General features: G+C 43.1%; 1 protein-coding gene across 10 annotated transcripts in view; it reads right to left on the bottom strand.

The window, feature by feature from the left end:
* trim2a (tripartite motif containing 2a) overlaps nt 1-17,241 on the bottom strand; it is a 69,829-nt gene that overhangs the window by 3,387 nt on the left and 49,201 nt on the right. For 4 of the 10 annotated variants that reach the window (XM_090187161.1, XM_036933393.2, XM_090187159.1 and 1 more), the window contains 6 exons: nt 15,156-15,336; nt 12,591-13,314; nt 11,140-11,243; nt 8,048-8,215; nt 7,390-7,558; nt 2,186-2,256 (listed from right to left, as the gene is read on the bottom strand). In XM_090187161.1, coding sequence (XP_090043287.1) covers nt 2,186-2,256; nt 7,390-7,558; nt 8,048-8,215; nt 11,140-11,243; nt 12,591-13,314; nt 15,156-15,336 — 1,417 coding nt within the window. Of the gene's footprint in view, nt 1-2,185; nt 2,257-7,377; nt 7,559-8,047; nt 8,216-11,139; nt 11,244-12,590; nt 13,315-13,918; nt 14,465-15,155; nt 15,337-17,241 lie in introns of those variants that run through there. The other 6 variants (XM_036933390.2, XM_036933388.2, XM_036933389.2 and 3 more) reach the window with 3 other exon arrangements.

The raw sequence follows: 17,241 nt of genomic DNA, 5'->3' as shown, positions 1-17,241 counted from the left end.
GTCTATTTGTTTACTGCCCATGAATTCATTGCAAATCAGCTGTCTCATGATAGCTAGCTAGTGATGCTACCATACTAGCTAGCTAACGTTAGTGTCCTATTTTTCAATGTTATTTCTACGGTCTCATGACTCAATGAGGACGACTAATTCATGGCGAGCTGGCAGTGACGACGTCATCGCTCGGGAGGTTTCCTCCGAAGTTATGAGCGGCCCGTCATCATAATATCCTGAGTGAATGGAGACTGGAGAGCTCAAAAATAAACATCTCTTTCTACGCTACAAGACCAGAGAGTCAACGGCTACGGAGAAATCGCAGTCAGGCAGAGGGCGGGGGGACAAGGCGCGAGTGAGATGCCTTCAATGCAGAGTGAACTGTGCGGTCTGCCTGCCAGTCTCCGGAGGACCTGCTCATCTCCCCCCATTGACCTAATTTCTCTGCTTAAGACATGCGATTCCATCTTGACTGTCGCTCCATCTGTTGGAGGCTTGAAACACTCAAAACGTTAAACACTGTCTGAAAATCATAGTCCAGATCTACTATATCCTACAGCGGTTTTATTTTATTCTTGTTTGTGTCGTTTGTGTCGTTTGAATGTCATGTTGAACAATGCTGAACACAATGTTTTTTTATTTTTTTATTTTATTTTCCCCCTTTTTTCTCCCCAATTTCGTGGTATCCAATTGGTAGTAGTTACAGTCTTGTCTTGACGCTGCAACTCCCGTACAGACTCGGGAGAGGCAAAGGTCGAGAGCCATGCGTCCTCCGAAACACAACCCAACCAAGCCGCACTGCTTCTTGACACAATGCACATCCAACCCGGAAGCCAGCCACACCAATGTGTCGGAGGAAACACCGTAAACCTGGCGACCTGGTCACCGTGCACTGTGCCCGGCACAGGAGTCGCTAGTGCGTGATGAGACAAGGATATCCCTGCCGGCCAAACCCTCCCCAACCCGGACGACGCTGGGTCAATTGTGCGCCGCCCCATGGGCCTCCCGTTCGCGGGCGGCTGCGACAGAGCCTGGGCTCGAACCCAGATTCTCTGGTGGCACCCGGGAGGCCGCTGAACACAATGTCGAATTGACCCTAACCAACTTTAGGTTTTCTCCCCAAAATACTTTATCTCCAAGACAATGGGTCATACAAATGGCTCGACACCTAGGGGTGATACCATGTGACCTAGCAGGACTATAAAAGGTCTGCTCCTGAAAAAGATCTGAACCTCCAGCGGGCCGACCATAAGTCCTGGACCTTTGCCTTTAATGGCCAGAACCGGTAACTGATAATTTAGGGGGGGGAAGTATATATTTCGGGAATAATACCTCTAATCCAGTAAATACAGTGGGAAGGAAGTGCCCACGCACTAAACAGGCTCAGGAAAAAACATACAACTTAGAGCTAGTGTAGCCAGAACGGTACCCTTAAGCTGACCGTCTTCAAGGAAAAAAGGATAAGACAATTAGACCACAGCCTCTGCAACTCAGGCAAGGAGCCAACAGAGAAGAGCAACAAGCATAAGGACACCAACTCAGGACCAAAGGCGCAACCTGATGGAGGTACCTCAATTCAACAGGGAAAGCACACACAGACCATCTTCTTCCTTTGTTCTCCTCTATGCGGCCTGAACCATCAAGAAGACTTTGATCACAGACTGGGGAGAACATCATTTAATGTTCAGGATCTCGAGGTCTTCCAATCTATTTCCTACCTTTTCATGATCATTCTCATTATGTTTGTAAATATTTAGATTAGTGTTATTAAATGTTGATTGTTCAAAGAAATTGTGTTTGTCTTGTTATTCTGTTAAAGAACTCCAATTGATTCTCAAAATAATTCATACCTTCAGATAAGCCAATAATTAGTATTGTTAAAATGTTAGTCTTATAGAGTTATTGCTAAAATAACTCTATAAGCCTCATAAGCCTTCCTAGAATACAATTGTTGTTCAATACTGGACTGGTGCTCTGTTAATAATCTCATAGTAATAAGTATACACACAATTTTACAGCTTGTTCAAGTGCTTTAAGATCATTTTTTGTATTGAAAAGCGCTAGAGAAGCTGAGTAAATAATTTATTATTATATCCCTTTTTCATAAAAAAGGTGCACATCCTTTTTACGGGAAAATAGACATACTTTTTTCCACAAGGGAACAAATCATTTGCAATTGGTGAGATGGTCTTACCTTCACGGAATGATTATGGAAGTCCGTAACAATTATCTCATTGTTATGGTTGACTGCTGCAAAGTGAGGACCTGGATCAAACAGAGAGATAGTACATGCATTTAACCCTGCTCCTATGGCAACGTAAACAACGAAACAGAGGAAAGTGGAGATGGCTTGCGGGTGATGGCAGAGGCTTGAGGATTGTAATAGCCCACTCTGGACTACCGATGAGTAGTGATGAGCTGCCGGGACATCACCCAAGTGGGTGCTACTTGTTTGTATGGAAGAATGGCTACAAAAGTCAAGCGGCTACGCTACGGATGGCTGCGGACGCTGGGGACGCCGAGGTGCGCTGCTAAATGGCCTCCCACCGCTCAAGCCATTGTTTGATACTACCAAGACAAACTGCTTCAGCTCCTATCCTGACACACTGTTTTTGTTTCCTTGTTTAATACATTTTATGTGCTGTGTACACACGTCAGCTGCCATGTACCACGGCCTACATGTAAAATGTAGTAAAACTACTAAAGACACCGCCGACAAAGTCGAACATGTCTTGATTTAAAACAATGTATCGTTTGATATGATATGTTTATGAAAGACATGCCAAAACATATGTAGAAACGGATTACACTGTATGCATTTTATTCTGTTAAACTGTAACCAAATATCATAATAAACTATGTAATCATTAACACATTTTTAAAGCAAATAAAAATATTTAACTGAAATGGAAAGCTATAGCGAAGAGTGTGGTAAGTTGAGCCACCCTTGTTTCTAGGAAACCATATGGAAAAAAGTGGTAAGGTCCCATTTTTTATTACATTTATTTTTTGACAAAGAAGCTATTGTAATTGTGTTGAATTTTGTGTTTGGGAAATAAAGAGAAATGGTTTTAAAAGGGTAATTGTAATATGTGACCAGTTTCAGGAAACTAGGCACATGGCGAGGGTCACTACTTTACAGGAGAGTCATTTGAATCGTTTTTTGTGAACTTTCATGTGCCTGAATAACAAACTTGTATGCCATCTGAATAAAATGTTTATATTACGAGCGCCATATAGCAGGCTTCTGTCTATTTGAGCTGCTTAGTATGTGTAGGTAATCCTGTCTAACAGCTTTTCTTAGCCTAACCAGCTCTGCTAGGGCGAGTAATAAAGAGATGGGTCATGCTAAAGCTTAAGAGGTTGTGAACGATGGTGAATGGGCAAAGAAGAGCTCTCCAGTTGGTACCAAAACATTCCAAGGCCATTTTCTCAAAAGTGAGGTTACACGTTTATCAACTTAAAGCAGAAATACTTGCCCATTGTTCCTCAGATGCAGTGTATGATATACCATTGTGTAGCTCTGTTTCTCTGCTTTTATCCAATGTAAAAAACACAATTTCATTTGAACCTTTATTTAACAAGGCAAGTCAGTTAAGAACAAATTCTTATTTTCAATGACGGCCTAGGAACAGTGGGTTACCTGCCTGTTCAGGGGCAGAACGACAGATTTGTACCATGTTAGCTCGGGGGTTTGAACTTGCAACATTCCGGTTACTAGTCCAACGCTCTAACCACTAGGCTACCCTGCCGCCCCACATGAGACTGAATCAAGGAGGTCGGTCTCATATTTCATTCAATACAATACAATACAATACAACAAGTTATGCCAAGAGACCACTTTCTTTATTTCTTTTCAAAACTGTAATGTTTACATTAATTGTGATTATTTCCAGGGATACATAACATCCTGAAATATATGTAGATGTTTTTGTTAGAAAGAAAACTATATTTCCCTTGATGGAGTGATGATGAATTTAAAAAATGTCTCAACTTACCCCACTCTCCCCTACTGGAGAGTCCTGCTGTTCAGATGGTTGTTTTTGACAGGTCATTTGCTAATTATGTGTAGGCTCAGGCCTACTGTGATTTTTTGTTTGTTTGTTTTTTTACAGTTTTCACATTTGATTCATTAGCTTACTTACATTTACTATGTAAATCATGAATTCTAACTGACTATGATGCAATAAAGAAAGTATTGGATAGATTATATTTGATAGTCCCATTCGGTATTAGAATGTCACGGCCGCCTGTGGGGAAAACAACCTGTGGTTGCCTAGGTTACCCCATTGGCTCACAGCAAAAACTTGACCTTTTTCAAATGCTATTTTATTTTTGTCTGTTTGTTTTAGTCAATTACAAAACTACATGTTGAAAAGTCATCTTTAGACATGTACTTTTCTTACACTGCCTGCTCCTGAGCGTTCTGTCTACTTAGAAAAGTGTAATATTGTAGGGCTTCCCTCATGATGGTGCTAGCAGCCATGTGAGTGCTAGCTAGCTACCGACCAGAACATTAAGCTAGCCAAGAACAACAACAAACGGACTATACAGCTTCAAGTAGAGAGTGGAGTTTCAAACGGACTGTACTAAATAAGTCATACCTGTGATTAAATGTTTTCCACACACAACTACGTGTAGTCTACTTGGACACCAGGTCCCCACATTTCCCACTTGCCCATACCCTGAAGGAACAGGGCTCTTCTTGCAGGCTCCATTTCCCTATGTGGGAGCATTGCAAACCTTAGGTTGGGATTTTTATACCCCTTTTTCTCCCAAATTTCGTGATATCCAAATTGGTAGTTACAGTCTTGTCCCATCGCTGCAACTCCCATACGGACTCAGGAGAGGCGAAGGTCAAGGGCCATGCATCCTCTAAAACGAGACCCTGCCAAGCCGCATTGCTTATTGACACACTGCTGGTTCAACCCGGAAAACACCAATGTGTCAGAAACACCATACAACTGGCGACCGAAGTCAGAATGCATGCGCCCAGCCCGCCACAAGGAGTCGCTAGAGCACGATGGGACAAGGACATCCTGGCCGGCCAAACCATGCCCTAACCCAGACAACGCTGGGCCAATTGTGCGTCGCCTCATGGGTCTCCCAGTCACAACCGGCTGTGACACAGCCTGGGATCGAACTCAGGTCTGTAGTGACACCTCTAGCACTGCGATGCAGTGCCTTAGACTCCTGCGCAACTCGGGTACATTGAATAACATCGCAGCTTTTTGGCATGTTTTGTTATTTCAGTATAACAAAATAAATCTACGAAGTTGGCTCTTTTACAATGGGGGTCAATTGAAAAGACTTTTCCCCAATTTGTGGGCGTGGTTGAGCGGAATTCCTTATGACACGAATATCGACTTGAAGTATCAAACATGACTTGTGTTATGACATAAAAACGAGGGGTTCCGGGGGTTCCAAAATCTGAGATTCTTTCGTTTTCCGGTCATTGTTATCTTGAGCAACTATCAACAGCCAAAACAAACTTTTCGCTATATTTTTTTCGCCCCAACTTTACATCAGCAGTAGCAGTATTTGCCAGCAAACCAGCGTGGACAGCACAAGAATGTATGCTTCGTTATACTTGGCTCCCATTGGGCCCAGAAACCCCAGGGCCTCCCCTTTACTTTGGTGATCTTCATCCTGAGGTGACTGACGCGGTTTTGTATTACAAGGGACCAAATCACCCGTCGTTCACTGAGAAGCACTTATGTCAACTTTCTTAGCCCAGCTGATACTGAGCGTGCACTGGACACGAGCAACTTAGAAAGCATTCATGTAAAACCTATGCGGATCATGTGGTCTCAGCGTGACCCATCCTTGAGAAAGAGCAGGGTGGGAAATACGTTTGTTAAGAACCTGGACAAGACCATCAGCCTTCGGAGACATTCTCTCCAGCAAGCTGGTTTGTGACGAGAATGGGCAGTCTAAAGGCTATGCCTTCGTCCAATGAGACTTCTGAAAGAGCCATAACAAAATAATACAGAAATCTGCTAGTGTAGCACAGTGTAGTGCTTACTCCACAGCCTAAAGTGGCCCCACTTGCACCACGGAATAGCTAGCTTTTCGCATGGCACAGACTGGTAAGATGCTTCAGGAGAGCTGTCACGTGTGCTAGCAAGACAGAGGTCCTGGGTTCCTGGGTGCCTCTGTGTGAGCCGAATCAGGAGGAAGTGGTACTCGCTAAGCAAGTGTAATATCCTTTACAGTGGTGCCTAGTGACTAGAATCTACAGTTGCGCTCAGGTCAATGCTGGGGTCGCTGTTGAGTAAGTTTAAGGGGTGAATTTGGCACATAGGGCTGTGTGAAACTTACTCCTCAGCCTGAAGTGTCCCCACTTGGGCATGGACTGGTAAGATGCTTTAGGAGGATGGTCATGTGTGCTAGCAAGGCAAAAGTCCTTTGTGGCCACCAAGCCACTATATGTGGCCCCAGCACAAGGTGTCGAGTTCCTCACGAACCAAAACAAGGAGAGGACCAACCCTAACCCAGTGATCATCTCCTACCAGCCTGCTGCTCCTGCTGGGTACTTCATGGCTGCCATTCAGGTAAATCTAAATGATTGGATTTCATGTGGACAATATTTAGAAATGTTATATTTAATTCACATGACTAAAGTTTACAAGTGATTATATAGGCCTATTACTCCAGCAGAAGAAAAAAAACAAAGCAACGTCAATAAAGCATTTCTTTTCAAAATGGAAACACGATGGACTCTGTCACGTTTAGGTAAGGTTAACCCATACCTTTAAAGCAGCAATCAGCAGTTGAAACAATTACAAAGCGTACTCCCCACCACTGTTTCTGTAAAAAGAGGGGGGATGGGGCAGGAGAAATGTAACTGCTCTCAAATTCAAAGACAGAGCTATGGATGCAAGGATATCCATGAATACAAAATTATAGTTTCAATCATGTTTTGAGGCTGTACAGTATTTGTTTTATTTACTTTGTTTACAAACATTGTAGTAAAACAAGCTATATTTTGGGTTCTGATGGGGTATGTCAGTTGAAGTAAGCTGATGAGGCACAAGTTATATTCTATAAGAATCAATGGGTACATATCATTAATTTATAAGTCCAAAAATGGATGTTGCAACCGCTGATTGCCCCTTTAAGATAAGGTTGGGTTAATTTAAAATTTAAATATTGAATTGAATGGAAACCACACACACACACACACACACACGAGACTGACAAAATAAATGGGCTTCGAGATATTAGGAAGAGCATGCGGGAAGTCCCTCTTGATCAAATAAAATGTTATAGCTCAAAAGGTCACGGTCACATCCTAAAGGTCACTTGCCTGGGGGAGTCCTCATTCCGCATGCAGGTGGTGGGAGCAAAAGACAGGGAGTGGAGAGGGGAGTGCAACACCATTACCATTGAGTGTACCTGCAAACTGCCGGTCGCCGTTTCCGCGGTTACCAAACTTGGTGACCAGCTTGCCGTTGGGCTGGAAGATGAAGACGCAACACGCCTTGTTGTCCACGATGATGACGTGGCCGTTCCTGTCCACCGACACGCCTTTGGGGCCCATCAGCTTGCCCGAGCCAATCTTATTCTGGGGGAGATAGAGGAACAGTCAGGAAGGACAGTGGATAATACCCCAGTATTTCAGTTGTGTATTTTATATAAAGAAATAGCAAACAGGTTCATGTTTCAGGTTAACATTTCAGGCTAACGTCAAAGTCTCATAGTGGCATGGGAAACTATTTTTTTTAAGCATCAGCCATGCAAAGCATCACTTAGGATAAAGCAATTCTGACAGCAGCTATTAGATGACATGATGGAATAGACCGGAATCCAAACTGAATAGCCCTCCATTTCAATATATTTTCACTTCAATGATTAAGTCTGGACCTGCTCCAATTGAGAGGCACTCGGGCCGACAATTGGGATGGTTAGAAAGCAGCACAAAATATTTCAACGAATTCAGGTCCGAATCCAGACTGAGGGTTCCAGATCCAGACTCAATCAGTAAAGTGGAACAGAGCGATATCTAGTGTGGATTCCAGGATAGATGACAGCATTGTATACATTTTGAACTCACTTTGAACTTCCCGTCGCTGGAGAAGATGCTAACCCACTTGTTGTCGTAGTCGGCTATGATGATGTCACCGTTGGGGTGGACCGCCACTCCTGTGGGCCGCTGCAGTTGCCCTGGAGACCGTCCACGCACCCCAAAGCGACTCTTGAACAGGCCGTCGTTAGAGAAGATCTGCAAAAGAAACACGGGCCTGAATCTGATTGTCAAAATGCTTTGAAATATAAAACTTAAATCAATGGATAGTGAGGGCTCTTTTTTGTTCAGTCCTTTAAGGAAATCATTTGAAAATCCTGCTTGATATGATAAATAAATGACACCTTTCAATTATTGAACTGGAATTGTTAGAGTTGGTATGTTTGCCATATTTTCACATTTGCAAAAGCACCACGATATACAGCAAATCAAAACAAAACATCTGAGCAGTCAGAGCTCCTAACCGAGTCTTGTTTTCATCCAGTCTATTTCAGAAGAATATTCTTCAGACAATCTCTTCAGACACACCTCAAAGAGCTCTGGTGAGAACTCACAGTCAAAAGATACCACTGTGACTAGGTCAAGGTAGAACGACTTCAGAGAGATGAGCTAGACGCAGGGCTGTTCAATTCTGTTTCTGTACGGGCAAAACACTTCTGTTTTTCACCCTCTCCTCCATTCATGGACTAATTCAGACCTTTGACAGCAGGTGAGTGCAATTAACTACCAGGTAGAAACAAAAAAACAAATGTTTTGGCCCTCCAGGTCCTGAATTGAACAGCCCTGAGCTAGATGCTAACTACCACTGTTATGTACAGAACCAGTCAAAAGTTTGGACACACCTACTTCTTTATTTTTACTATTTTCTACATTAGAATAATAGTGAAGACATTAAAACTAGGAAATAACACATATTGAATCATGTAGTAACCAAAGAAGTGTTGAACAAATCAAAATATATTTTATATTTGAGATAAAAGTTTGCCTTTGCCTTAATGACAGCTTTGCACACTCTTGGCATTCTCTCAACCAGCTTCATGAGGGAGTCACCTGGAATGCCTTTCAAGTAACAGGTGTGCCTTGTTCTTTCCTTCTTAATGTGTTTGCGCCAATCAGTTGTGTAGTGACAAGGTATGCAGAAGATGGCCCTATTTGGTAAAAGACCAAGTCCATATTATGGCAAGAACAGCTCAAATAAACAAAGAGAAACGAAAGTCCGTCATTACTTTAAGACATGAAGGTCAGTCAATGCGGAAAATTTCAAGAACTTTGAAAGTTTCTTCAAGGGCAGTCGCAAAAACCAATCAAGCGCTATGATAAAACTGGCTTTCATGAGGACCGCCACAGGAAAGGAAGGCCCAGAGTTACCTCTGTAGCAGAAGATAAGTTCATTAGAGTTACCAGACTCAAATTGCAGCCCAAATAAATTCTTCAGAGTTCAAGTAACAGACACATCTCAACATCAACGGTTCAGAGGAGACTGTATGAATCAGGCCTTCATTGTCAAAATGCTGCAAAGAAACCCCTACCAAAGGACACCAAAAAGAAGAATAGGCTTTGGCCAAGAAACATGAGCAATGGACATTAGACCGGTGAAAATCTGTCCTTTGGTCTGATGAGTCCAAATTTGAGATTTTTTATTCCAAACGCTGTGTCTATGTGATACACAGAGTAGGTGAATGGATGACCTCCACATGTGTGGTTCCCACCTTGAAGCATGGAGGTGGTGGTGTGATGGTGCTTTGCTGGTGACACTGTCTGTGATTTATTTAGAATTCAAGACACACTTAACCAGCATGGCTACCACAGCATTCTGCAGCGATACGCCATCCCATCTGGTTTGCGCATAGTGTGAGTATCATTTGTTTTTCAACAGGACACCTCCAGGCTGTGTAAGGGCTATTTGACCAAAAAGGAGAGTGATGGAGTGCTGCAGCAGATGACCTGGCCTCCACAATCCCCCGACCTCAACCAAATTGAGATGGTTTGGGATGAGTTGGATCGCAGAGTAAAGGAATAGCAGTCAACAAGTGCTCAGCATATGTGGGAACTCCTTCAAGACTGTTGGAAAAGCATTCCACATGAAGCTGGTGTGCACAATTTTCATCAAGGAAAATGGTGGCTACTTTGAAGAATGTAAAAATATATCATATATTTTGATTTGTTAAACACTTTTTGGTTACTACATGATTCCATGTGTGTTATTTCATAGTTTTGATGTCTTCACTATTATTCTACAATGTAAAAATAAAGAAAAATCCTTGAATGAGTAGGTGTCCAAACATTTGACTGGTTTGAATGAAAGAGTCTAACTACAGTAGAAACGTATTTTATCATGCCTAATCTTTATTACATAAAACAACAAATTATGTGCTCACTCAAAAATGAATGTGTGCTGTGGTAAATAAATCAATTAAAACCTATTTTTTTTTGTCAATTTCCATTATTCATCTGGTATTCAAGCCATGTAAATCCACAGATCAACAACGCAAATTTACAACAACAACAAAAAGAAAATCACAAAACACAAGCGCTTGTATGTTCATTTGATGGAACATATTCTCAGCCCTTTTCAAATCAAATGCATTAAAGGGAGGACGGACAACTGATGGTTGGTCTCCATGGAGATGACAAAGTGCAGGTCTCACCAAGCTAATTATGTTCAATAGCGATGATGAGTCATCCCACAATTCCCTCGGATATCTCCCTCAGGCGAAGAGAAGAAGCATAAAGTGCTTGTTGATCCTACCTTGAACAACTGGTATCCTCTGAATATAAGACATCCTACTGTACAGTGTTAACACTTTTCACTAGTTCTCAAAGTGGTTATGTAAACGCAATCTATTATTGCAGTCCATTTTATGACTGCTCGTTCTCTTTTGAAGCCAAATGTTTTTACATTTGTGCGACGGGTAACCTTGCCTTGAGGCCTTGAGACCTCTGTTAGCGCTAACAGTAATGCCTGAGCATTAGCTCAACAGGCCTTGGTCAAAAATAGTGCACAAAGGAATAGGGTGCTATTTGGGATTCAGTCAAGGTCTGCGTGGCATAAATTACATGGGGTTTAATGAGTGATCCATGAAATAGAGCTAGAGATGACATTCTCCAGCCAGTTCCCTTACCTGAACACACTGGTTATTGCTGTCTGCTATCAACACCTTGCCTACTGAGGAGGCAGCCACACCCTGTAGATTGGTGAATTCCCCTTTGTTTCTTCCCTTTGTACCTGGAAGGCATGAAATAAACAAGTGTCAAATTCCCCCATAATGCTTATTCATCCTATGAGTGTAGATTAAGAGTTTCCATAGTGAAAACATTTTGACATATGATTTTTTTTTTGATAAAGTGAACTGTATTATTCTTACATTGGTCAGTTCTCTGAGTAACTTTGTCCCAATTCCACACAAAAACTTTGACTAGTAATTCATAACATATTAGTGTTGTCATGGTACTGGAATTTTGACTTTGATACCAATACCAGGTTTAGTATCACGATACTCGATACCATCACAATACTTGACACCAAAATGATACCACAGCAAAAAAAAGGTATTTTCACCAAAGTCAATGGCACTTGATCCAGACAGAAAAAGTCAGCTACTGCTCTGTTCAATTGTTTGGCATCTTCGGACTTTTTCTTCTTCTTTTTTTTTTACATCAAAATGTTAAATCAATTATACAATCATAAAATCAATTGGACTTTGTTTTTACTAATCAAACTACATAACATCAACGGTAATAATGTATTTGAATGGTAAACTGGGTAAATTTGGTCCCGTGTGGCTCAGTTGGTATGGCGCTTGCAACGCCAGGGTTGTGAGTTCGATGTCCCACGTGGGACCAGTATGAAAATGTATGCACTCACTACTACTGTAAGTCACTCTGGATAAGAGCATCTACTAAATTACTCAAATGTAAACATAGCCTAGGTCTGTTCACAATACAGGTGAATGCATACTCAACAGGAGACCAATTAAGTGAATGAATAAAGTTTTTGGTGACAATCAGCTTTCAAATCAGTACATTTTGCATTACAGTCTCCATATTAAATCACAAATAAAGTACTACGGTAGTAAATTGATGTTTGCTTCCGCTGAAAACTAGCAAGGAAAGTTAGCCTACAAAGCTTGATGCTACCAAGACTCCCTTGCATTGTAAAGTGATCTAGCCTGTATGGACATTGTTTTGCGAACAGTAATTAACAGTTTCAACATTTCGTTTGCGCATTATTCAAGTGTGTTAGCCCTCCACTCTGTACAGAAGTTAACATGATGCAGTCCAGACTCCAAGTGCAGGCTATCAATGAGTAAGTGGAGCAGGCACGGTGTGCGCCTCACAATATAAGCGATAGAGTTGATCCGTGAAACACATTTTTACAGAAGTACTGAAAGAAACCAGAATTCAAGTACCGAAGCGATTTTTATGTTCTAGTATCAAAAAAGTACAAATGTTTCGGTATACCCTATACCGTACAACACTACAACATATGTATTAGGTGAATGGTCCCTTTAAATGTGTTAGTTGAACCTTCCCTTTAAATCTGTTAAAACACCAATGATAAGGCAACCATTACCGATCCTGAAAATTAGGTCATCTTCGATGGGGTTCTCTTTCCTCTTCCCCGTGCTGTACATACTGGCTGGCCTCTTGATGGCCTTCTGCTTGACGTGGCTACTCCCCGGTGACTTCAACCTCTTCTTAGCGCTCTCCGTACTGGGCGACACATCGGCCGACTTTGTCGCTTTAATCTTAAAGGGACTCCCCTTAATATGCTGGTCGTACAGACGCAGCGACAGCGTCAAACTACCCTCTTTCGGCGCCGTGTACAGATACTCGTACGTCCCGTTCTTGTTGTCCAGTATCTCGCCGTCGCCCACGCTGCCGTCCGGCGTGGCAATCTCCGCCGTGATGTTAGCTTTCCCCATCTTACACAGCTCACCGTCCTTGTCCTTGGTCGTGATGGTGACAGAGGTGGGCAGGCCCGCTACGCACTGCCTCAGGCCCTCTCCCGTGGCCACCGTCTCGGACGCCACAGCATTCGTTGTAACTATAGTACCCAGATTGTGGATGGACTTCTTGAGGCCCTCCGTCTCCACCAGGAAGTCCAGCTGGTCGTTCTCCCCGGGCTGGAGGGGGAGCTCTCGGCTGGCCAACTCGCTGAGTCGCTCGCTCATCTGCTTCTTGACGAGCAGGACCTCGGCCTCGGTGCCGTGGCTCAGGGCTTGCTCGGTGAAATTGCAGCTGCTGTTGATGCCATCCTGGCCTTGGAATAACGTGTCCAGCTGGGCTTGGAGCACCTGGGAGAAACACAATGTAGAGAGGGGAAAAGAGCGAGGAGGCGGGATAGTAGAGAGGGTGAGGGCGTAGAAGGGTGTCAGGTGGGTGTGAATGGAGATGCACATGTGAGCATGCAAACATCTGTCAGTGTGAGGGGCTGACAACACACACACATATATACAATCTGTCAATGTAAATAGACAAACATTGTCCAACGTCTGATCAACAAACACATTCACCTAACAAATGTGTGCACACAGACACATGCAAATATACACTGCAAGCAGGGAACTGGAAAAATGCACACACAACAAATGAAAACACACATCTGCTTTTAGACAGCTGTCCACATGCCACATGAATATCAGTTAATTTGCTGTACTGAGAATAAAGCTACATTTTCCACTTCCAATAATAAACATAGAATTGCAGACTAAGCTAAGTGGACTTTTGACACATACACTGGTATAGGCATATGGAAGAGGGTCGACTAACTATCAAAGTTATCACTTGTTAACATAACACCACAGCACAAAAATGCTACAGGGCCGGGTTGAAACACTGAGCATCGCACACACACACACACACACACACGCACACACACACAGTCTCACTGTCTCTCACCTGCATCTGGCTATCACACTCATCCTCTTCGACCACAAGAGAAGCCATTGAGCTCTCAAAGTCCCCAGCCAAAACTACTTTCTCCACCACTATCTATATCAAACCTTGCTTCATACTGTATAAGACTCACACTCTGCAAGAATAACACAAAGATATTCTAGATAGAGAAAGAGGACGTACCAAGGGCAGGGAGATACAGTGCACACTCACTTAGCTCAGTGCACTGTGGAAACCTACACCACTGTACCTACCCACTTTATCAACCCTTCTCTGCTTTCAAGACTCACCCTCTCTTTAAACATGAACAGCTCAGCTAGCTTGCTAGCTAGAAAGATACAGCACTTTCAAAGCCTAAATTACCAACTAGATAAACACAACGACAACCCCAAAGCCTAGATATAGAAAAATAGAAAGTGTCCACAGTCCACACCCTATAGGAAAAGGCAGAAAGATTAAAGTCCTCCCTTCCTTTGTGCAGCACTCTGTCTGCTCTAGCCAGCAGGTCCTACTGGTGAATCATTCCCATGTGATGGTGCTCTGCTCCCTAAGGGGAGGGCGTTGGGCACTAGGCCAGCCTGGTTGATTGGTTCTCTGGGCTGGGTGGGGCATCAGCTTCTCTGCCCTGGCAGTCAGTCTCTCCTCCCTTTCAGCCCTCCCCAAACCATGACTTATTTAATCATTTCTCAGAGAACAGCCTGATCCACAGCTGAGCCACTGGCATGCAAAGTAGAAGCAGTGTAAACAGAGCCTCTGCTGCTGTGTGGGATAGTAGAATGAACAGAGGACTTTATTTCTATTGCTATGTTATTTATCCTTTATTAATACAGGTTTCATTTAATATTTTAGGATAGAGATCTGTTTTTAGGAAGGCACGTTGGAATCAGAAAACGTTTCAGTTGTTGTAAAATTACCATCTACTGCTTTCAATAAATACTAGATTTTCAGATTGGGAAGCAACTACTTTCACTATTTTTCTTGTTTACATTCAGAGTATAATGCTGTTCATTCTTGGTTTAAAAACTATGCCCATGTTTAGAAATCTATTTCCTTTATCTCCTAATCATTAAACTACTTACCTTCATTGACCACCTGCCTCTAATTTCGTATCATATTGACTGTGTGCACTAAACAAATTGCCAAAGCAAATCAGAAACCTACAAGAAAAGGTTCTAATTAATGTCCCACTCAACAACCCCCCCCCCCCCCCCCCCCATTTATCAAATGTTGGGGGCCTCACCTTCTGCTTGAGGCCGTAGTTGACCTCAAGCTCCATGAGCAGGACACTCTTGCGGACGTTCAGGGTCTTCTGCAACTCATCGAACGTGGTGTGGATGTCCCCCTCGATGGAGCTCTTCTGATTGGTCAGCTGCTGCAGGATCTCCGACAGCACCTGCAGGGCCGAGTCAATTTCAGGCAGCCTGAAGAAAGGGAGGGAGTCAGAGGGTGGGTGCGATCAGTCATACGTCAAAATTAGCTGACTGTGATGGAGCGCATTGTCCCTCAAACTATTGGGCCATCGGGGATAATGCTTAGGTTGCCTCTGATACATATACAGTGCCTTTGGAAAGAATTCAGACACTTGACTTTTTCCACATTGTAAGGTTACAGCTTTATTCTAAAATTGTGTCACGACTGCTGCCGAAGTCGTTGCCTCTCCTTGTTCGGGCGGTGCTCGGCGTTCGACGTCACCGGTCTTCTAGCCATCATTGATCCTTTTTTCATTTTCCATTGGTTTTGTCTTGTCTTCCCATACACCTGTTTTCAATCCCATTCATTACCTGTTGTGTATTTAACCCTCTGTTTCCCCTCATGTCTTTGTCAGAGATTGTTTTATTGTCAGTGTAGTGTGATTGTTGTATAGGTGTGCGTCGGGTCCTTGTACCCATGTTTATGTACATTTAGTGTTATGGAGCATACTCCGTGGACTTTATTAAAAGACTCCATTTTACACTCCATTTGACTCTCCTGCGCCTGACTTCCCTGCCACCTATTACATCTACGCATGACAAATTGTCCCTCATCAATCTACACACAATACCCCCTAATGACAGAGCAAAACTTGTTTATTTAGAAATGTTTTTTAATTAATAATAAATAAAAAATATCACATTTACATAAGCATTCAGACCCTTTACTCAGTACTTAGTTGAAGCACCTTTGGCAGCAGTTACAGCCTTGAGTTTCCTGGTATGACACTACAAGCTTGCACACCACTATTTGGTGAGTTTCTCCCATTCTTCTCTCCAGATCTTCTCAAGCTCTATCAGGTTGGATGGGGAGCATCACTGCACATTAATTTCCAGGTCTCTCCAGAGATGTTCGATCAGGTTCAAGTCCGGGCTCTGGCTGGACCACTCAAGAACATTGTCCCGAAGCCACTCCGCGTTGTCTTGGCTTTGTGCTTAGGGTCGTTGTCCTGTTGGAGGGTGAATCTTCACCCCAGTCTGAGGTTCTGAGCGCTCAGGAGCAGGTTTTCATCAAGGATCTCTGTGTACTTTGCTCTGTTCCTCGATCTTAACTAGTTTCCCAATTACTGCTGCTGAAAAACATCCCAACAGCATGATGCTGCCACCACCATGCTTCACTGTAGGGATGGTGCCAGGTTTCCTCCAGATGTGACTCTTGGCATTCAGGCCAAAGAGTTAAATCTTGGTTCCAGAGAATCTTGTTTCTCATGGTCTGAGAGTCTTTAGGTGCCTTTTGGCCAAATCCAAGCGGAAATTCATGTGCCTTTTACTGAGGAGTGGCTTCCGTCTGGCCACTCTACCATAAAAGCCTGATAGGTGGAGTGCTGTAGAGATGGTTGTCCTTCTGGAAGTGTCATCCATCTCCACAGAGGAACTCTGGAGCTCTGTCAGAGTGACCATCAGGTTCTTGGTCACCTCCCTGACCAAGTCCCTTCTTCCTTGATAACTCAGTTTGGCCTCGCGGCCAGCTTTAGGAAGCGTCTTGGTGGTTCCAAAATTCTTCCATTTAACAATGATGGAGGTCACTGTGTTCTTGGGGACCTTCAATGCTGCAGAAATGTTTTGGTACCCTTCTCCAGATCTGTGCCTCGACACAATCCTGTCTTGACGCTCTACGGACAATTCCTTCGACCTCGTAGCTTGCTTTTGCTCTGACATGCACTGTCAACTGTGGGACCTTATATAGACAGGTGTGTGCCTTTCCAAATCATGTCCAATCAATTGAATTTGCCACAGGTGGACTCCAGTCAAGTTCCAGTAAAATCTCAAGGATGATCAATGGAAACAGGATGCATCTGAGCTCAATTTCAAGTCTCAAAGCAAATGGTCTGAATACTTGTAAAAATAAGGTGTGTT

This window comes from Oncorhynchus mykiss, chromosome 10 (genome assembly GCF_057628025.1).
Source record: "Oncorhynchus mykiss isolate SJ-2025 chromosome 10, ASM5762802v1, whole genome shotgun sequence".
Classification (NCBI taxonomy): domain Eukaryota; kingdom Metazoa; phylum Chordata; class Actinopteri; order Salmoniformes; family Salmonidae; genus Oncorhynchus; species Oncorhynchus mykiss.
The sequence above is the reverse complement of the archived record's forward strand: the minus strand, read 5'-3'. Positions and strand labels throughout refer to the sequence as shown.